The sequence below is a fragment of the Nylanderia fulva genome, unplaced genomic scaffold (genome assembly GCF_048542155.1).
Source record: "Nylanderia fulva isolate GAGA-0341 unplaced genomic scaffold, ASM4854215v1 Scaffold93, whole genome shotgun sequence".
Lineage (NCBI taxonomy): Eukaryota > Metazoa > Arthropoda > Insecta > Hymenoptera > Formicidae > Nylanderia > Nylanderia fulva.
The window spans coordinates 359,850-383,259 of record NW_028191058.1 but is presented as its reverse complement, the minus strand read 5'-3'; the positions used below and the strand labels follow the sequence as shown (position 1 = coordinate 383,259).

At 26.0% G+C, this 23,410-nt stretch overlaps 1 protein-coding gene across 4 annotated transcripts; it reads left to right on the top strand.

Annotated features, from left to right (window-relative positions):
- Positions 1-1,103: 1,103 nt before the first annotated feature.
- LOC114939733 (solute carrier family 41 member 1) lies at positions 1,104-22,948 on the top strand. 4 transcript variants are annotated; one of them, XM_085489984.1, is made up of 10 exons: positions 1,104-1,286; positions 7,308-7,770; positions 11,845-11,931; positions 14,224-14,505; positions 16,781-17,058; positions 18,257-18,581; positions 19,425-19,719; positions 20,067-20,272; positions 21,028-21,176; positions 21,668-22,948. In XM_085489984.1, the coding sequence occupies exons 4-10, from the start codon at positions 14,226-14,228 to the stop codon at positions 21,848-21,850; spliced, it is 1,716 nt and encodes a 571-aa protein (XP_085346110.1). In that variant the 5' UTR covers positions 1,104-1,286; positions 7,308-7,770; positions 11,845-11,931; positions 14,224-14,225; the 3' UTR covers positions 21,851-22,948. The 4 variants fall into 4 exon arrangements, with proteins under 4 accessions (XP_085346110.1, XP_085346112.1, XP_085346111.1 ...); XM_085489986.1 differs by lacking the exon at positions 7,308-7,770; XM_085489985.1 differs by lacking the exon at positions 1,104-1,286 and having other exon boundaries at positions 7,219-7,770.
- Positions 22,949-23,410: the final 462 nt, after the last annotated feature.

Here is a 23,410-nt window from a genome sequence, read left to right as displayed (position 1 = left end):
TAATTATATATAAAAAATGTTTTCTCGGGATCTTTAAAATTCATCTGTTTTGTCAAAAGTAAATATATTGAATTTTAAATATATAGCAAAATGTTTTTTTTAATTTTAAATAAAATTTTGTATTATACTTAATTCCAAACACTCTAATGTCCTATATAGGTCATGTTATTTAAAGTACCGGGAGCATACATAATTGTCCATAATTTGTAAAAAAAAAAAATAATAATAATAATCTACGTTAATAATTAAGTTCGTACTTTTGTTATCGATATATGTATACTGCTTAAAACATTTGATGCCACTATTGCGAAAGTCGCTCCTCTCGCATTTGTCGTAACCTGCCACGCCGAATGCTACGCAGTGTAAACAGACTTTACAACTGCTTTATTGCATGCTCTCGCTGGCTGTAAATCCGACGAATACTCGGGGCTCATTTCCGTTCGGTAAGCACGATTGTAAAATATATAATACGTCATGCTCTTTTATATGTACGAGTCGTCATTCGAAAAGTAAACATATTGCGAGACTCGATGACTTTTTGACGAAACTAGTTTAATTCCTTTCCTCGTGGAAGAAATATTTGAAGAATAAAATTCCATTTATTTGCACATTTTTTTACGAGACTTTCGACAAAAGTAAAATTTGTTTCCGCTAAAACTCTCAAAAAGATTCCAATATTTTTTTTTGCAGAAACTTTTAAAAAGTACGTATATATATATATATATATATAATATGAATAAAGTAACTAAATATTTATTTAGCAATATAAAAATTTTCCATGTCTGATACCTATATATTAAAAGATATTTTATTTCTTTAATAATTTTTAAATTATTTATATTAATTGCATTGAATTTCAATTTTAATACTTCTATTTAATTACTTAATAATTTTATCTAATTATATTTATTTAATATATGATTTCCAGGATTTACGAATCATTAATTAAATTAAGTTGCAAAATGTTTCATAAAATAAAAAAATATCTTATATATATCTCTTCCCACTCTCTTTTGATAACTCGAATATCGCGATAAGTAATCAACCTAACTCGAGATTCATTATTATTTACTTACACGAATCTCAAATCGATTCTACAACGTCAGTAAGCGTGGTGCCGCCCATCATTGATCATAATCCGCGTGTTCGTGAAGTCATCGTAACCCATTTTGATCGTACATACTTGGCAAGTTATAAAAAAAATGTATTTCGCGGAATAAATTCTTTAAACCGATATCGAAGCTACGATACACACATCGTCAGAGATCGATATCTGCACAATCTCGGTGAGTGAACTCAATATGCATTTATCGTAGCAAAGTGCAATCAACGTGAAAGTTAGCTAATTAAAAAATTCCTGCCTACGAGAAGGAGAGAAACAAAAGGGGAGGAAGGAAAAATACATATATATATATATATATATATATTAATATATATATATATATATATATATATATTTATATAATATTTGATAATATCTGAAAAGGTTTGCGATAAGAGACTAACGAGAGGTCGATAATAATTTCATAAATTTTAGATGATATAATAGCATCACACATTTTATCGTGATAAAATTAATTTTTAATAATTAAAAGACTATTAACATAAATGTGTACCGCTGACCTAACATGGACAAATTTAATATTTATTATATTGACTTCGTCACACATTTAATCGCCGAATAATTTCGAACGCGTGACGATATGCACATTAAATTATAATACGTGCGCGTGTTAGATCATTTGATGGATAAGCATTAAATATTCGCGGGAAAAATAATTGGAGTGTAATATTTATTTGCGAGATGTAATTGATGACAATCTGCTTCGCATTAGTTTGATATCGCGAACTACACCGGATTACGCATATTTGCCACCAAACACGTTCTCGAAGAGTGTAATTAATAATAGTTATTAAGAGAAATCCATTATATCAAACATTAAGTATGTACTTAACAAACAAGATTATTATCTGTGCTAAACTCTTACAAATATTCGCGATATCTACATGAATAACTTCTGTGTTAACCCTCTCTAAATAATTTTTATATAAAATTTATTATTTTTTCGGTTTAACACACGAAAGTAACTTATTATAGGAACATCGCACTTAAAATTGCTATATAAGTATTATTATTATTTTATATTTTATTATTACTAATTTCAAGAATAAATTCATATATCGAAAGACTTTAATTTGAATTAAGCTTGTTTTTTTTTATTTTTTAAAGACAATTTTTTTATTTCTATTTTTAAAACATTATTTTTCTTTTTACATTTATAAGAATTCAATAAAAATATATTGTTTTGTTAATAAGACTCGTAAGGTTAAAACAAGTATTTTTTTTTTGTTTCTATTTGTATAGGATATTATTACTTTGTTTCCTAAAAGTTATAATGTGTATTTACAATTCTGATGGTCTAACCATTTTATTTTTTTCCTCAATTATTTTTTTACCAATAATATATGATAAATAATAAGAAATGCATTTGTAATAATAACATTTTAAAAGCATAATTTTACTCAAAATAAAAGAATGATTCACATTATCTTTCACATCTATATTTACATACACGTGCGCTTAATTAGAATATAAGTATATATATATATATATATATATATATATATATATATATTAATAATTTACAAAATATTTAATAAATTATAATGAGGAGAAAGTCATGTTTTTAATAGAAAAACAATAAAAAAGATAGTCACAATTTTTACTTTCTATATTTAAGAATCTTATCTTTAAAAAATCTTGAGAATTTTAAGAATCTCTAATCTTTTTCTCAGATATGCATTTATACACATAGTAAGCTCTAAATTGATATCGTATCATTTTAAAACACAAAATACAAACGCGCTGTCTCTCGATAAACTTCAAAGTCATAGTTTTCATTTTACTTATGTGCATAAGAATTCGTATCAACTTTCAAAAAAAAAAAAATAAAGTATATTATATATATATAAAATAAAAATCAATAAAGTATATTATATATATAAAACAAAAATCGATTTAAAATTAAATAATAAGTATTTCTTATAAATTCTCTGCAAATTTTTATATTCTTTTAAAAATGCTTGTGTGTTTAAGCAATTAGATTTTTTTAAATAAACAGTTAAATATTATTAACAATTAAATATATTAACAATTAAATAATTTAATTTCTTTTCGTGTTCTATGATAGTATTGGCATTTCATCGTTTTAAATTGTTAAAATGTAACCTTAAAATTAAAAAGAATGGAAATTATTTTTTTACGCAAATTTTTTACACAATGTTAAGGTAGTAGAACTTCATACAGTGTAATCTTATTATCTTGACTTCTTCAACAATGTAACGTCGATATGTCGATAACATAGACGATTATGTATGTACGTCATGACTACTTTAATACAACTGATAATGATAAAGATGGTTAAATACCACAAAGTAGCAATTTTTATCCAATTAAGATATATTTAAAGGAAATATTCCTCATAAAAACTTCTAGGAAAATTCATCAGTAATTATTTTAACATTCTTACAGTTATACAATATATGCATATATGCATAAATGCATATCTGATAGAACTTCAGATTTTTAGGGGGAATAGGGGATACATGGAATTAAAAATCTCTTGTAGAGATTATTCCAATTTTATATCTTGGCCGTGTCCAAGTAAAAATTTGGTGCCTTGTGCACAGGTATTTAATTCTAACGAAAAAATTTAGTTTCGTTTAGAATAACGCACTGTCATCCGCGATTTGGCTCTTATTGCCTATCTTATATATGTTAAATTTATATTTATATATTACAGAGCCTAGTTAAACTCTTAATTTATACACGCTGGCTTAAAGGCGTTTATTTACCAACATTAATATATATAACAGAGAAAAGTATAGAATCGAAAGGATCTGAATAGCTCAGTTGGAAGAGCAGTCGCCCGGCAAGCGAAAGGTCTCGGGTTCGATTCCCGATTCTGCGACTTTCGGATCTATATTTTTCTCTCGCACTTTATTTCTTTAGGGGGAATAGGGGATACATGGAATTAAAAATCTCTTGTAGAGATTATTCCAATTTTATATCTTGGCCGTGTCCAAGTAAAAATTTGGTGCCTTGTGCACAGGTATTTAATTCTAACGAAAAAATTTAGTTTCGTTTAGAATAACGCACTGTCATCCGCGATTTGGCTCTTATTGCCTATCTTATATATGTTAAATTTATATTCAGATTTTTATTTTTTTAATGAAAAAAATTGACTATCCTTTTTAATTTTAATCTATCCGTATCTGTTTTGTCATATTAAATTTAATATTTCTGAGGCACTTGATTTTGTTACGTTTTTTTAGTTTTTAATAAATAAATTATTATATAAACCATTAGATTATTAAATAAAACTTAACTATAATGCGAGTAATTAAAAATTTAAAACAAAATTATTATTAAAAATAATTATTTAAATTTCTTTAAAACGCGAATTTTTGAATATAATTTTTCCACAATTAAAATGTATTATATATAAATCAAAAAGTATAACAACTAGTGCTAGATAAAAAGGCCAACTTATCGAGCAATTATTAGAGTTGTTCTCAAATAAAATTTATTCCATGTATAAACTAAACATAAAACATTATGTGAAAGCTACAAACATTCTATACTTAAACTTAAGTTTAAGCGAAAATTACAATTATTATAAAATAAACGTTTCAACCGCACGCGGTCTTTCTCACAGTATTATATTACAGTAATTATTAAAAAATACAAAATTATACAAAAATTCCACATAATATCAAAAATTAATGTTAGTTCTTCAATAAGAGTCGAGAATTTATAAGCAATTAAAGCGTGTTTCAATCCGTCATATCCAACAAATGTTCGCTTCGATATGATCTTTGGTTTTAATCAAATCTCGAAAAATTTTATCGTTAATATGCGAGAAATTAATACGTTCCGTAGGCGCTGCGATTAATAAAAAATTGACGATTAACGTATGTCAAAAATTAAAATATATATCCTTAACAATTAGCAATATGCTTACTTGACATCGTCCTTCTTGACAATTTTAACCACGTTTTTTTGAAAAAGTTATTGAAGATGACACAAGACAAGACCAATAATATAAAAAGTATAAGATTACATATATAATTACACTTGTAAATACATTTTGTAAATGGAAATTGGCTCATTTTAACTTCTCATCCGCGGCGTACATATTTTTGGAATAAAATAAATTCTTGTTTTCTCAAAAATAGTTTTATATAGTTTCTATATAAAAAGTTTTATTAAAAATTATTAAATAAAAAAATTATTAATTTTATAATAATCAAGATCATTGCAAATAACATGTTGATTTTGCGAAATATAATTCACAAATGTTTTTATCTTATATTTGTGACTTTTGATCTGATTCGAGATACACGATCGTTAATCATAAAATACAAATGCCGGTCCATATCCACCGACAGATATAATTAATCATTACAATATCCACTTGAGCTATAAGATTTATTGTCGTCGGATGATACGTAATCGACGATTTAACATTACGCATTAAAACGATTTGTAATAGATCTTGCAAAAAAAATAAGTGACGTTTTCATGCTAGACACGGTACTTCCCCGTTTTTTGACGGTCACAAAGTGACGTAAATCCCGGCAAAAATATAAAGTCACGTTTGCATGCACGGGATGTCGTAGACAATACAATATTCATGGATCACGTACGCGAAAGGACAACTTGTGTATATATATATATATATATATATATATATATATATATATATATAGTCGTTAGATTAAATAAACGTATATGTGTGTATGTACAACAAGGGTCGTGCACAAATTGATTCTTGACTTACTCTTCAAGACGCCTCAAAGCAAGTAACCCAAAACTAAATTATTCGATGACGCAAACCGCTTGATCATCACTTACGTCACACTTAAATAATAACATCAACGTTCGTAAAATAACGGAGCAATCAAAGGTCTATACAACCGGTATATTTCGACTACCAGAGATTAAAGATGTGCGATTTTATTTTGTTAAAGAGCCAGAGAAATGTTTTTCTAAAATATCTTGAAAGATTTTAAACCAGAATATCAGCAAAAATGTTAATATTTTACATATTCATATATTTGAAAAATGATTATTAGCAATTTGCAATAAACAACCCGCACAACATACAGCACAAAATATTTTTTAAATCTTTTAAAAATATTTCTTAAAAGATAAAATAATTCTCGAACATATTTTTAAAATGTTTCTATGTCCGCTTTTTCATGTTTAAAAAATATTTTCAAAAATATTTTTGAATATATAGATTTTATCTAAAATTTCAAAAATATGTATTAAATATTTAAGAAAATATTATCTGAGCAATAAAAAAGATACTTTTAAAAATATTTTTGTTTTTTAAAATATTCTAAAAAATGTTATCACAAAACATTTTTTAATCATTTTAAAATATTTCTAAAACTATTTTAAAGTGTTTTTATGCAATATTTTATAGAAATATTTAACATCCATAATATTTTGTGCTGTATGGGAATTGATCATTTTTAGATTTTTCTTTCTTCTCAATTATATACAATAATTTATGTATACATATATAATGTTATATTATTTATAGATAAGAGAAAAATTCACATTTATAAGCGATTATAATTTAGTAGTATTTATACTTTCATTGAATATGTTTCAATGATAAAATTAATTTTTTTATTAATTTTATATATCAATTTTCACCTATTTAATTAAATTTTATTTTAAACAGTTATATTTATCAGAGCTTTTTTTCGCAAAAAATAAAAAAAATCCAGTTTCCATACATACATAAAATCATATAATATTTATTATATTTCTTCTATTTGTTATATTAATATATTATATTTATCATATTAAATATATTAATAATAAATATATTAATATATTAATATATAAATATATATTAATATATTAATATATTAATATAAAGATGCAAAAAATATAATAAATATTCTAACTACAAAAGTACTTTAATATATTATACTTTAAAAAGTACAATATTAATATATATATATATATATATATATATATATATATATATAATAAATGTAATATATATTTATTATATTATATTTTTAATAATTACTATAATTAATTATATTATATTAATATATTATATTTGTTATATGAATATATAATACTTTTTCCCTTAATACTAATTCTTAATGACACTCTACTATTCTCTCTTGAAAAAAACCTGTGATTCCCCATTCCATGAAGTATATGAGGAATGAATTTCGACTGATTAATTTTCGAGACATTTGCTTATCGATCTCAGTGATTCACCTCAGGATCCAGCTCCCACTAACGACCGGCGTGATAGCGCACGTGCATACGTCAGGTAGACGCACGAACATTCAACAAGGACAAGGAGGAGCACTGACTACAATCGAGCAACGGCTTCCTTTTATCAGTCAAGCCGAACCATTCGCCGCACGCAGACCGCATTTCCGTGTGAGAGCTCCGAGGAAAGAAATTCGAGTTTTCCTCTCTCTCGTCCACACAGTGTACAATATACCATAATAACGCTGGAAAACCCCAAGTGCTTGAACTCATCGTGGGTGGCTCTGGTACGCGAGTCGCGAAAAAGGGGTGAACTTTGGAGCGATAGTGCATTCGAGAAAGAATCGTTGCTCCGATTCTTATTGCCGTCGTCGTCGGCGAATTTCGAATTCTTCAGAACGAAGTTCTCCATCGGTGAAAATCGACACGCTGGCGCAGATTCAATGTGAACTTTCTACGTAAGTACATTGATACGGCGATATCTGGATAAGCTCCTCTTTTTATCAGCAATTGATGTAATTTTGTAAGTCATTAGATATACTCAGAAGTATCACGAGAGTCGGATAAATGACGATACGGCTGAGATTTGTACGTTTATTCCAAAGAGATTACAAATTATGTTGTAATTTATTTCGTGCGCTAAAAGAGTGTCTAAATCCCAACGAAATTTAACATTTTTTTCTGCATTTAAAAATTTAGAAAAGAATTAGATTTTGTATACGTTTCAAGTAGAAATAGAGTAGACGAATTTGTGTAATTTAATTATATATATATATATAGATATATATATATATATTTAATTAATTAAAAATATTGTATATATATTGGAACTTCTCTTAATAGAGTGCTTAGCCTAATTATTATTTAATCCATTTATTTGTGATCATCAAAATTTTGAAATAATTTGATAAAATAAAGAACTATATTTGCGGATTTCAAGACTTGTGTCAAAAATATGTGTACCAATTAAATGATTATCTGCTACGATATCATATTGATGATATTTTTAATACGTGCATTACTTTGAGCAAAGTCTAAAGTAGAAGTATTTTTTTCATATTCTGTTTTTAAGTGCGATTTGCTCATAAGAAGATTACAGGAGATCATATGACTATATATCGTATATTGAAGAAAATAATAATACAATAATGTATCAAAAATATATTGAAAATATATAATATTAAAGACCCTAGAATTATATTATAAACTTTGAAACACATACTAAAAGAACTAAAAAAATAAAAATGTACGAATAATTAACATATCAATAGTCTTTTATATTTAATACATTTTTATATATTTTTATATTTTATAATATATATTTTGCAAGTGAATATATATTAATTATTACCAAAAAATCATATCTGTTCTTCTTTCAATATAAATATCTTTAAATCGAATCTATATTATATTGTATTAATAACAGCGTTATGTAATATGTTAAAAAACAAGAGGATATTATTATCAGAATATGAAGATTTTGAAGGAAATTGAAAGATAAAGAAAAAATTAATTATAATATAAATATCTTGATTATAATACACATTATAATTAAGATAAGATAAATAATAAAATAAGTAATTTGTATAAAACGTTTTCCAAAGAATTTGAGTCTAATGATATAAATTTTATTCAAAATAATATTTTAACTGATAGAAAATCTACAAATTTTATATATATAATTGTTTTTGTTCTAATTTTAATTACTCGAAAATATTATTTATTTAATAATAAATATTACTTATATTATTGACGAGTAAAATACTAAAGAATATAAAAAATAATTATTTTTGTTCGGAAAATTATTATATCGTGTATTAAAAAAATACGATCCAAATCCCTAAAATTATAAATATATATATTAGAATAAATAATAGCAATCTATCAAAATAATCGATTAATTTTTTATTTATGAAATCAATTATAAGATCTTAGAATTATATTTCATAGATTATATTATAATATATATAATTATATAATATTAACTATATATATTACTACTATAATATACATAGTTAACTGCTACTATAATATATAACTATAATATATATAATTAACTATATATTATAGTAATGCATATACAGTTAACTATATATATTCGTTATTATTTACTATAATTATGCTTATGAATCAATTTTAGTTAACAATTGTCTCCAAATATAACGAATCTATAAATTATAAATTATGCACGTGGCTTATTTCGCTCTCTATCGAAAAGTGCTGAATTCCTATTTTTGGCAGATCAAAAACCGCAAAACTTTCTCAGGCAAAAGATATGTGTATATCCCTTCTCGCACACCCACGCGTAATTCAATTCACGCGACACGTGCGATCAGATTATCGCGACACGACAGAGCTATAGTTGCCTCTATCAATCCTGCTGATTTTGCATATTGTATTACATATATATGAAACGTCAAGTCCGCGAGTCAGAGTAATGACTTGTCTAGTCATGATTATTTTGAATCATCCAATATATAATTGTATCAAATATATCTAGTTAAAAATTTATAAAATATATTTAATTTATAAAATATATATTTAATTTCATTTATAAAATATATTTAGCTACATAAAATTTTTTATTGTTTAAATCCTAATTTAATTTAACCTACTTATTGTTAAATTGCAAGAGAAAAAAAGTATTTCAATCAATATTTTATAAAACTAAAAAAGATTTTCTTTAAAAAAATATTTATATTTATTATTTATTTTTAAAAAATATTTCTTTATTAAAAATAAAGAAATATTTTATTAAAAAATTACATATATTGTTTGGTATAAGTATGTTATATTTTCTAAATTATATCATTTATAAGAAAAATATTTTTCTTTCTATTTAATAAAATATTTTTTAAGAAAAAATAAATATTCAAAAAGTAATATTTAAAAAGTATAAAAGTATTTAAAGTGTATATATAAAATAATAATTAAATCGCAACCATTATAAGTATTAATAAAAAATACATCAAAAAGTTCTGAAACATTTTTTTCTATGGTGCTTAAAAAAATATGAAAACTATTATTAAGTAAGTTTATATTATATTATAATTATTATAAAATTATTTCAAAATTGAAGAAGATATTTTTATATATAAAAATTACTATATTTTATTATTCCCATCAAGTCATATAGTTTCTTCAATGATCATGTAGTGTATTTTTCTCGTATTCATCTTCTATACAAATAAATATAAAGTTTAATGCAAAATGTAACTAATTAAAATTATAAATATATTTGTTTCTATCAGTTTAATTACCAATGTAATTGCTACACAAGAGAATTCGGAATAATAATTTTTAGAACGGATAAATCAAAAAGTGTTCTTTTGTTCTTTTATTTAAATAGCAAAATATAATATTAATATGTTTAGATACAAACATATCTGATTTTACAAAATTATATCATAATTTTCAGACATCTGATCATATATAGTAATTATATATTATTTTGTTTTATAGTATATTAATATTTTTTAAATATATATAAATGAATAGTTCAATTAAGAAATTTTTAATTTTATGTAAATAAATAAGTTATTAGGACTCATCAAATAAATAGTTTTGTATAATAGACTTAAAAGTTTTTTTATTAGATATTTTTTTAGCATATATAGTATATACAAACTGTTAATTAAAATTTTGCAGAGTAAGAGTTTTAAGGTAGAAACTTGTCACTGATATCTTATCAGTAAAATAGTAACAATTTTTGCTACTATTTTTATGGGCGACTTACGACGAAAAACACAATTTAAAATATTAGCCATTAGTTTACAATCGCTTGTAAGAAGATATTCTTTAGAAGGCGATTTTGTTCGATAAATAATAAATTATGTTTGGCGCCAGCAAATTTAACAATTACAATTATCAAACTATTGCTCTTATAAGATTTTGTAAGTTCTATGTGATAAATGTGAACAAAATTCTAACGTTTTAGATTTCTACTTTTGAGCCGGATTGAAACATTTCAAAATTATCCGATATTTTATTGAACTCTAATTTGCATGTAAATAACGTGAATTTTTATAATTAAGTAAATTTTTATTTTTTGGTTTTTCATATTTCTTATCTTCTTGATTTTTGTTAATAAGTTCAACGATTAATATTACATTTTAGTTACAAAATATAAATAATATTTATATATATTACAATATTTATATATATTACTTATAATATTTATATATATTTATATTATTTATATTATTTATAATATTTATATATATTACAATATATATATATATATATATATATATATATATATATTACAATAATCTAGTATTGGTCGTTTTTTTCACGAATTTAATAAGTTGTTTAATTTAATTCTTACTGGCGACTAATCAATTAATAAAGACATCAAAATATTACAATAACTTCGATAGTTATAATAAACTCATTATGCTGAAGATTCTAAAATCGCTAATATACATATCGTCAAGATAAAATACGCAAGTTACTTGTTTGCTTGATAATAGCAACAAACAGTTTTGTAATTTGTTTCTAAATAAATTATCATATTTTTTCAATTTTTACAGATCAAAGTTTGCGGAAATCGGCAGATCCGACGTGAAGTTGTCGCAAGTCGATCCTAAGGAAGATAACGACATACCTTAGCGAATTCGGTATGCATATATACATATATTAATCTTTATTAATGTGACATAATAAACATTAAAAATTTATACATTTTACAAAAAATTTTTACGAAATTCTTAATTTTATCTAAACTATTTAATCACAGTTTCATCAAAATGACTATTCATTTTGTTTTATTTTTGCAATATTTTGCAAACAAATAAATCGTATGTCGCATAATATTTGTTTTTTAATTATAATGTGTTCAGCGTTTCTTGTAAATATAATAACATTAATTCAAACAAAGCGTTGTACCAAAAAAGAGAGATTTCTAAATTATCATATCTAAATTTAAATTTAATTCTTATAAAATAAATGATCAAATATTTTGATGTGTAGCTGCTATATATTTCCAATAAGATTAAATTAATATGTTCAATTAAATTAATATATAATAGATAATTATTATTTTTAATAAAATTATTTATACATTTTTATTATTTTTTTACAAATTCTTTAAAACTATTATTTTTACTATTAAAATTCTTCAAAATTATTATTTTTAAAATATAATTTTTTATTACAAGGTAATATTATAAACGACCCAACTGTCAAAAAATAATCTTTATTTTGATGATGTTAATAACTAAAAATTATTTTTTGACAGTTGGGTCGTTTATAATGTTATTTTGTAATTTTATTTCACTGTCATCACGGAAATTATTTTTTAAATAATTTTTTATGTATTTTTATTTTAACCTTGACTTTAAAGACTCAGCAAAAATAAAAAAATTAATAGAAAGAAAAAGCAGCCATCGGACGACCCGTCTTATTGACTTCATTATTATCTGCTTAGTGCTTCAAAGGTCGACTTCAGGATTTCGATGAATCTTCTTCCTCTATCTTAAGCTCTGTCCAAGTTGTATGCCATATTGAATCCAATCGACTATCAGCACATTTCAACGTCAACTTTAGCTTCGACAAATCTTTTTGTTCCTTGAGCCTTTGCCCAAGTTATCAACCGATTGTCATATTGGACCCAATTACTTTTTTCGAATAAGTCTGGTATCCCTTATCTGACTTCCTGTTGGTATTTTGAAGATCTCTGATAAGAGGAGATTATCTACTGTGGACCAATCGTCTCCTAAAAGATTCTACTAAATCCTTACCTCCCCAGAGAGCACACAATATTTATAATAAAAATTCATAAATATTTATAAATATACATTTTTTTAAATATTATATAAATATTTTGAAAAAGTTTTACGAAAACCTTTATTTAACATATTATTAAAACATAGATTAAATATTTTATATCATATTTATGGTATGTAAAGATAAATATTTATAGTAATTATTTTTTAAATATTTTTTAACTAAATTGTTAGTTTTTTTATTTACCGTTATGTGACGTATCTCTCTCGTCTTGGATTTTCGTCGTGAAAATTATATAAGGCTGGCAAAAACGGAAATTAATAAAAATAAAAATGTCAAAATTATTTTTATTTTTGAGTTACATTCTGCAACAGAATGTCTTTTAACAAATAAATTTACGTATATATCGACGTAAATTTATTTGTTAAACCACTCTGTTGCCTAAGTATATTCAGTGTATATTATAATGTTATATTCTATTTTAAAATAAATGTCTAATAAGTTACTTATAAACATTTTTACACATTTTTAACTTTTTATAAATGGCTAATACAGTTTGAAAAACATCTAATCGACCAAACTTTAGATTAGACTACATGTATATCAACCGATCGTTTTGATTAAAAATTGATTGAATGATTATGTCTTTTTAATTCATAATTTCTTACTGAATATTTATTAAAGAAAATATAAATTTAAAAAAATTTGTATCAATGATTTAATAAATATATATTTATAATATTTCCCATAATAATTATCGTAATAAATATTTTCTGATATTTATAATAAATATTTCTGATCTATTGAATCTAAGACTCTAAAAACATTTATAAAATATTTATGATAAATATTCATAAAATATTAAATAATAATTATTATAAATATTCTATAAATATTTTATAAATATTCTGTGCTGTCTGGGTCATCAGCATTCGCCATCGACAAGCAAAGCAAGGACCAAGACGAGTCGTTTTTTCTCAATTAAACATTTTCGAATAGGCAAAACGTTTCTTTCAATCTCACTTTTCGAAGTCAATTTTTGCAGTAAGGGGTCACTCGTTTCTGCAACAATATTTGCGCTTTCTTATTTATATATTCTTCAGGATTTTAAATATTAAACCGACGATGAAAAATATTTTATATACTGCTTCAGAGCTCCGTCTAATTGAATTATTGGATTTTAGATATGGTTGCTTTTTCGAGCTCGCATACTGATTCAATGTTGATGATGAACGGCATAGAAATAACAGTGCCGAACAATAACAGCAACATTAGCAGTAATGGCAATCTAACCGACGACGCCAGGAGAGTCAAGGATCAGGCCTTCACTTTATCACGTGTTACAATGCCGGGCGGTAAGGATAACTACGCATTGAACTTTGACAATATGGACAAAATCGACGACAGGAAGCTAAACACGGACAATAACATCAATGCGGAACCCGTTGTTATGAAAAAAATTGCCGGTAAGAAATATATGTGAAATTTACAAAGCTATAATAATTCCACGTACTAAGCACAAAAGTAAATATTTGCAGAAATTAAATTACTGATTAAATAAAAATCCCGCGTATCACACAGTTGACAAATAATTTCATGTACTTAATATAAAATGACTCATTATAATTAACTTATCAATTTACGCAATTTTCTTTTCATTGTTGCTCCAATATTGTTATATATGTTTTTTACCCTGATGCATCTTTTCTCACCTTTTTTAAAATATCGTAATAATTAAACGCAAACGTAAAAATTACATTAAAAATAATACCTAAATTAATTAATAGTAATATAATAGTTTATATTAATATTATTAATATTATTAGTATTATTAATAATAATATTATAATATTATAATTTAAATATTATAATATTATTATTATTAATATTAATAATAATAATAATAATAATATAGATATAGATAGTAATAGTAATTTCATAATAATACATACAGTACAAAAAATAATAACAAAATAGAGTACGAATTTATTTGACATATTATAACTTTCCGAATTTTGTACAATTAACAAATGTCACCACCGCAAATTTACTTTCGAAGGCACGAAAATCTGCACTTGTAGGAAGTGCGAATAAACTAATTATCGTCGCGACATGACAAATTGTTCACGGATATGGTGGGGGAAAAGATCGCTCGGTGTACACACACAATGACGATTATAATAACGACACGCAAAGTATGTGTGACTGTTCGACTCTTATTTAATTCGCCGATCCTTCTCATGACAATCAGAGTTCAGAATACCATGAATTCGCGACGGTTTATAATCTCGACGCGAGGAAAGAGCGCGTTCAGTGATAGTGTTTTGTTTTGTTCGCACCACCTCCGCGAAATACAAGTGTGTGTTTAGACGAGAACGACGACGATGACGATGCGAAAATGTTGATAGCCTAAAGACCTAAATCTATTTGTGTGACAGTGAGCTTTTCCTTCTTCCATATCTCTTGTCAATCGATCGCAAAGGTGAAAGAAATTTTAACGAAGAGTTTACGAAGTTTGTAAAGATGGATAATTATGATCGGGATTAAAAAAATTGATTTCTGTATTTTTTTTTTCAAATAAAATTACACGATTTATCCGTAAATCTCGAAATGGTACTTTTACTCAAGTTTATATTCGATAAATTATTGAATTATTCTATTTATATTTTCAATTACGGTCTCCGAATAGAGAATTAAAAGAAAATACAATAATAGTGAATTAACATATAGTAAAAGATTAATATATAGTGAATAGTGAAAAATAGTAAAATAATTTTTTACATGCTTTACAATTGAAAATGAATACAATTTTTTATTTAAAAATTGCCTTATTACGTCACAATATTGAGAAATTTACAATTAAAATTGTAAAATCATTTTAATGTATTTGTCATGTTATAACATGTGACGTATTGTTGAAGTTTTATTGTAATCAAAATTAAGAATAATGTTAGCATTTTCAATCTTTGAAGAAAATTTATATCGATTATGTTTACTAATTAAATATTTATGTTTAAATATGTGGATTCTATTTCACGAAAAAATGGCGAATTAAATCATTGAAAATCTACCAATAATTTTAATTATGTTTCTTAAAACTTAATTAAGAATTTCAAGTGAGTCCCTAAATGCTGATTCGATATCAAAATTGATAAATTCAACATAACGAAATTAATATAAATGCTAAATTTGAAAAATGTTATCTTTTTGTAAAATATTATATATATGTATATTAATATATGTATATATATGTACATTAATATATGTATATTAATATGTATGTTAATTAAAATGTATATATTTATATATATGTATATTAATTAAAATAGAGTCGAATATTACTATAATCGTAACAAGAAAATATTTTATATAAAAGTTAAAAGGTTTCAAGAAGAAAAAAAATTGATTATCTCAAATTTTAACTAAAATCATTTTTCAAAGTCATTTGAAAGTCAATCTAATTTTTTTAATAGAAAACCATTCTATTTTTTTATATAAATCCTTACAATATTCGATATAAAAAGTTATAAGGGTAGGATGACCAGAACGTTAATATAGTTGCGAGATTATTTCTCAATAATTTAATGTGAAATACTTTTACATAACATACTTTGAGAATTGTGAAAAAGCTATTCTTTGTTGAACGCTGTGTTATTTAAAGAATACAGATAACGTGGTCTATTTAAATATTCCTGATTGGATAGAAAACTGTGTAACATGTAACGCTTTTGTGCTCGACAGCGGGTTTAAAGATAACCAACGTGCAAAAGGACAAAAAGGACATGTCCGGCGTAGGTGGCGGAAATGGATCTCTCTCCAGCGGTAGTTCAATAGTGACAATCTCATCAGTTGCCATTTCGGATCCCGATCCGGACTTTCGTAAAGTCCCGAACGGACACGGGGACAATAGGGACGTCAGAAATGAAAAATGGTATCACACGATTCTTCAGGTCTCGGTGCCCTTTTTTATTGCCGGTTTGGGCACTATCGGTGCAGGTCGTGTTCTCACTGGAGCAAAGGTAAGGACTCTCTTTAATAAAGGAAAGACTCGAATCGGTTTATCTTTTGTCTCTGAAACTGCTGTCTTCTTATCGAAGAGGTATTTGTCATTGTCTAAAGATAAAGAAATAGCTATTATCGAGGAAAAAATATCGGAGTCAGTTTCTACCTGAATGATGTTTATCGAGCCCGTGTGCATTTATCGATCGTGCAAATAGGATATCTTGTATCACTCTTAACGACGCGATTGTATAAGCGTCTCGAATATATCATTCACATTTTTAAGTAGATTTCAACATGGATCAAAGATCGTTAAAAAGAATTAAGAAATCGAACGAATTAACTGAGAATGAAATGATATCGCAAGAATTTTTTTTTTTACAATAAATAACTTTAAATATGAGAAATAATTTTTCTCAAATGTTTTTTCAAAGATTAAAGTTAAAAAATAATATCACTTTCGTTGCTTTTATATATAGCCACAACAAATATAACAATATTTTCATAATAATTATAAACAATTATCATTTATTTATAAGAAGTTTTTACACGTACAATTTTATCATAATATATGTATACTATATATATATACATAATTGTTGTATATATTTTATATAAATATATTTTATATTTCCATATGTATAATAGTTATATATTTTATTTTAAAAATATAAATAAATAAAGGGCCAACACTCTGACTAGTTGTGCAAATAATATAAATTTATAAGAAAATTAAATTGTTTTGGCCTACATTAGATCATCTTCAGTAATCAATTTTCAGTCAAAAGTGATATAACTGGAAGAAGTTATTATTAACGTTGAAGAATATATTTAACAATTTCTCCCACCTTGAGTGAATTCACCTTTTACTAAAAATTCTTGTACTGTATTATTAAAGATAGCCAAATATAGGCCGAAATATTCAATTTTGCTGCAATAAATTTATTTGCACTGCTATCTAGTGTTGGTTCTTTCCCCTTAATTTATTTGTTATATTTTTAATTTTAAATTTATATAAGCTTTTTAAATTCACGTCATTTTGTTAATTTTTTTATATATATTTATATATAATTTTTTTTAATATATTTATATTTTTTCGTTATTTTGTTAATTTTTTTATAAATTTTTTTATATATAATTTTGTTTTAATATTTATATTTTTTGTCATTTTGTTAATTTTTTTATATATATTTTATTCCGATTTTTGTGTATTTCCAGAACGTGGCGGCTTTCGTAGAAGTTCCCCAGTTGTTGATTCTGACTACGGCGTTGCAAGGTCTGAAGGGTAATCTCGATATGTGTTTGGCGTCGCGTTTATGCACCCAAGCAAATTTAGGCAACATGAAGTGCCGACGGGAGATCGTGAAGATGATCATCGGTAACGTCGCCTTGGTCCAGGTCCAGGCGATAGTCGCGGCCCTCTGTCTGTCCCTATTCGGAATGGGAGTGGGCGCCCTGAACGGGAACGGCTTCGTCTGGAACCACGCGTTACTCTTGGCGGTCTCGTGCATGTGCACGGCAACCAGTTCCTGCTTTATCTTAGGTAAACTCATCCTCTCGCCGCGGTGTGCTTATTAAACATTGATTAATGAACGCCACTTACACGCTTGCTCCTCGGTGAATCGACACTTGTGTAAGGTAATCTATTCGCCATTTATCAGCAATTAGCATTAATAATGATCGCTATCAGCTCGGTCACGCATTTTACTAACAGATGTTATTCTTTTTTTTATGCATAGATGATGCTCCTCTTTTGTGCATCATAAAGATTTGTTTTTTTTGTACATATTCTTTTGTAAGTGCGTAATTTAATTAATAAAAATTTTTCCGCTTCGCAAACCTTGTTGATCTAGCAAATTATTATGCAAATTATAATTTATGTATACTTTATTATTGACATTTCACATTTTTCACTTTTTTGCTTACGATATCCTGACGATTCTTCAAATATAATTAATCCTTTATTAAATTTATTTTTAATGATTTGCAACATGGATCTTGAAATGGATCTCATTAAAAACACAATGTCAGAATTTTGTGATCATTAAATGTATTATTATTAAAACAGATAATTTGATTAAGCAATTTATTATATATATTTATGTCTTTACATATTTATAATTAATTATAGTATAAAATTTAAATATAATATCAAATAAAATAATAATTAAAATAATTTGTTATATAATTAATATTATAATATTAAATGTTATAATATGTATAATTGTAATATTTGTTTTACAATTGTATAAGTTTTAAATTATTTCTCTTCATTTTTACAATTTCTTCTATTATTTTTTAATTATAACATTTGACACTTATTATATAATATATATGTAAATCCGTATTAAATCTAAATTACTGACAAATAATTTTTTCTTCACAGATTTTGTCATGATTGTTGTAATCATGATATCCTATCGATTCAAAATGAATCCGGACAATTTAGCAACTCCTTTGGCTGCATCTATCGGTGACGTCGTATCCATTAGCATTCTCACACAGATTGCTTCAGAATTCTATTTCAGGCTGGACACTGAAATATGGATACTATACGTCGCTTTCGGGGTTTTTTTGGTGCTCTTGCCATTTTGGACCTTGATCGTATTAAAGAATAAATATACGAAGAGTGTGTTAAAGTCCGGCTGGATTCCTATTCTATCAGCTCTTCTGATTAGTGGGTTAGTCTGAACTAACATGTTATATCACAATTCTATGTTTCAAATTACGTAAATATGTTAATAATCACTGGCGGATTCTGAAGGACGATTTTTTGGGGTTCAAACTTTTCCTTTTCAAATTAAAAGAAATAATTGTAATCCAATTTGCAAAAATATTTTCACTACTAACCAAATAATTTTACACAAACCCTTCTCCCCCCTCCCTCATTATCTTCAGGATATGTTAATGTTAATACTTAATATATAATTGATTTGATTATTAATTTGATTGTATTATATAATTTAATTATTACATATCGCTTAATTGTTTTATTTTATGTAATTATGTTATTATATCTCATCTTTAGCGGAGGTGGATTAGTTCTTGAGAGAATGGTTGCTTCTTATCAAGGATCTGAAGTTTTTCAACCAGTTATTAACGGAATTGGCGGCAATTTAGTGTCGGTGCAAGCGTCTCGAATGTCAACTATGTTACATCAGTCCTCCATCATGGGAATTTTACCGCCACACGGGAAAATTTGGATATTTCCATGGGCAGCTCTCTTCGTAGGATGTATGTATAATTATATATATATATATATATATATATATATATACACAGAAATAGTATATTGTGTATCAAGTGCGGAAAGTTGACAATTGGTCACGAGTGCGGGGGATGGACGCACGAGCCGAAGGCGAGTGCGACCACCCCACACGAGTGAACAATTGTCAATCCGCACGTGATACACATACTATTTTGTATTACAAGTGCAGGCAAAGTGGCTGTTTCTGCGCGTTTTCTGTGCGCGAGGCGGCCGATCGCACGCCGCGACACGGTGGGGGAATAGCCATGTTCAATACATTTCCTACGGCTTCAGCCGTATACAATGACTTTTAACGCGGCTGAGCCGTAGATAATGGCTTTGAACGCGGCTTATTTACTCACCGCGTCGCCGCTAGATGGTGGCGGGGGAAATCGGCCGCTTTCCGCACAGAAAACATGCACCGAAAGTGCCACTTTGCCTGCACGTGTAATACAAAATATATTTTTCTCTTATTTTTTACGCGATTTATTTAAAATCTCTTTCTTTTCTTCACAATACCATAAAATTTTTATTCCAAAATTTTGTTTTACTTGAAACTGTTAAACTTAACATAACAGACATATTTTTTAATGACTTAATTTTTTCTAACCTTATTTATCTCGTTTTTTATTTATCTTTCTTTCTTATTCAGAGCAAAAAAATACTCTTTCTGAATCAAACTTTGTTAACATAGGAATTTCTCCCCGTGCAATATCTGACAGTTTTTCTTCCTTATAAACAGCGCCATATGCAAAAGTCGCTAGATTACTCATTGCTATGGCAATTCCTGGACAATTGATTTTCGTCTTCATCGCCAATGCATTAAATCCGGCCAATTGTGAGTTACATCCGTATTTCGTAATCTCCTACATACTCGTTTCCGTGTTACAGGTAAGTTAGGCAATGCTTGTTTCAATTGGGATGCTCTCCAGCAACGAAACACAGTCATATGCTGTATAACACAGTGTTGCACAATGTTTGTTATTTCACCATCAAAATATAGATCAGTCACAATGGACAGTTTTTTCAAAGTTTCAAATTTTTTAAAGTTTTTTTGATTTCCAGTAACAAAACAGTCATACTTTGATATAGTGTTGACTTGAACTACTTAACTTTTTTGCTTCACCGCCAGAATATAAAGTATATAGTCACGTATAAAGTATATAGTATTATCTTCTTCAAAGTTTTAGGTTTTTTTAAACTTACCTCTGTTTACTTACTTTCAGAATATCGTTCCGTAGAAAAAAATAGTATCAAATATCCACTTGTATCGTAGTTGGAAAGCATTGTATTACAGTGACGCCTTGCGTTGCTGAAAAGCACCCTTCTTCTATTTTGCATGAGAAATAAAATCACAAGATAAAATTTTCTTGTTCTTTCAGGTAATGCTTTTGTTGTATGTTGCACACATAATTATTCACGCAATGTGGAGGTACAAAATCGATCCTGATAATTCAGCGATTCCCTATTTGACGGCATTAGGTGATCTCAGTGGATCTCTGCTCTTGGCGTTGGCCTTTTTCTTCATATACTCGATTAATCGACCATATTGTGCCGGGGAATGATAAAATGTAAATGCAAATCGATTTAGAATCAAAGCAGATACAAATACAATGCAAAAAATTTTTAACAATGGCTAAGTTTGTCATTGTTAAAATCGTTGATTGAATGCTTGAGCTATCAACACAATTGGAATGGTTCATGTAGCGTTTTTTTAATGCATTTTTTTTAATGCATAAAATCGAGCGAGAAATGATGACCAAATAATACTGAGAAATAGGACAAAATACTCATTGTTAAATTACAGAATATATATATATATATATATATATATATATATATATACCTATATATATACATATATGTACATCTATATGTATTTCTATATACTTATATATATATATATATATATATATATTATATATATTTGCTATTAATTCTAAAACAGAAACAAAAATAGAATTGTTGGTTTTTTAGGTATTGTTAAAAGTACGATATTTTATACATCACGCATTTTTTCGCATAGGACAGAGAACTTTTTGTAAATCGACAGAAACCTAATCAAATTAGAAACAAACAGAAATTTTTAAAAAATCTAAAATATTTAAAATTTCTGAAAAATATACTAAACATGTGAAAAATAAAAAAAGATACATAAATTTTTAAGATATCGTTAAAGCATCTTTTCGCGTTTTAGATATTTAAATACTTTTATTGTTTGACGAAAAATAAACGTATTTAAAGAAAGCGTATATAGTGATGTATTTTAACTTTAAGCGATAATAATTGTAATTTATAAAATGATGGCCGTGAAGAATCATGAATAAGCAAATATTATTGTCAAGGATTCCGTATTGTCTATCTTAAAAGATGTATTGCAAGATATTTTAAATGTTTGTTCTGTTGCGACGAATGAGACATTATTTAATTGTGCAATCATATAACTACACAACGCAATTATAGTTCAATTAAAGCAGCGACTCGTTTTAACTGCCTAGTATTAAACGAATGTTGATTGTCATTCCTCGCCACTGTCTGCATACATATATTTCTTATTTAATTACGCAATACGATCTTCGGGACACGCCTTACGTAATGTTCGGACAATGCCGAGTAATTAGACTGCGTCAATTATTTGTTTTTAAATACACGCAAGAAATCCACATTAAGAATATTTATTCTTAACCAATTAATAAGCGTCAACAGCAAAATAATTTACAGCATTTGGGGAGATCTTTTATCAGAATTTATTTTAATACTTTTAAATTATTATAATAAATTTAAATTTAATTAGAATATAAATTATAACAAGATTATTGCGATTAATATTTAAAATGTTTAAAATGCGAAATTTGAAACTTACGTGAATTATTTATGAAGATATTTTTAAAAACGAAATATTCTTAAAGGTTTATAAAAATACATGCATATTTCTATTTAAAGTAGTTAAACATATTTTCCTATATATTTTTTAGTTATATACATATATTTTTTTTCAAATAATTTCAATGCTTGAAATTACTTGAGAAAAATTAAGAATCATGAATTTAATCTTACATTGATCTGATAGAAATTATATTCATCATTTATTTTAATAAAATCTGACAAGTCCAAGCACAATTTAA

Coding starts and splice junctions, on each gene's coding strand:
- LOC114939733 (XM_085489986.1), top strand. CDS start 14,226: ATGGTTGCTTTTTCGAGCTCGCATACTGATTCAATGTTGATGATGAAC. Junction 14,506..16,780: donor TGTTATGAAAAAAATTGCCG/GTAAGAAATATA, acceptor TGTGCTCGACAG/CGGGTTTAAAGATAACCAAC. Junction 21,177..21,667: donor TACTCGTTTCCGTGTTACAG/GTAAGTTAGGCA, acceptor TTGTTCTTTCAG/GTAATGCTTTTGTTGTATGT.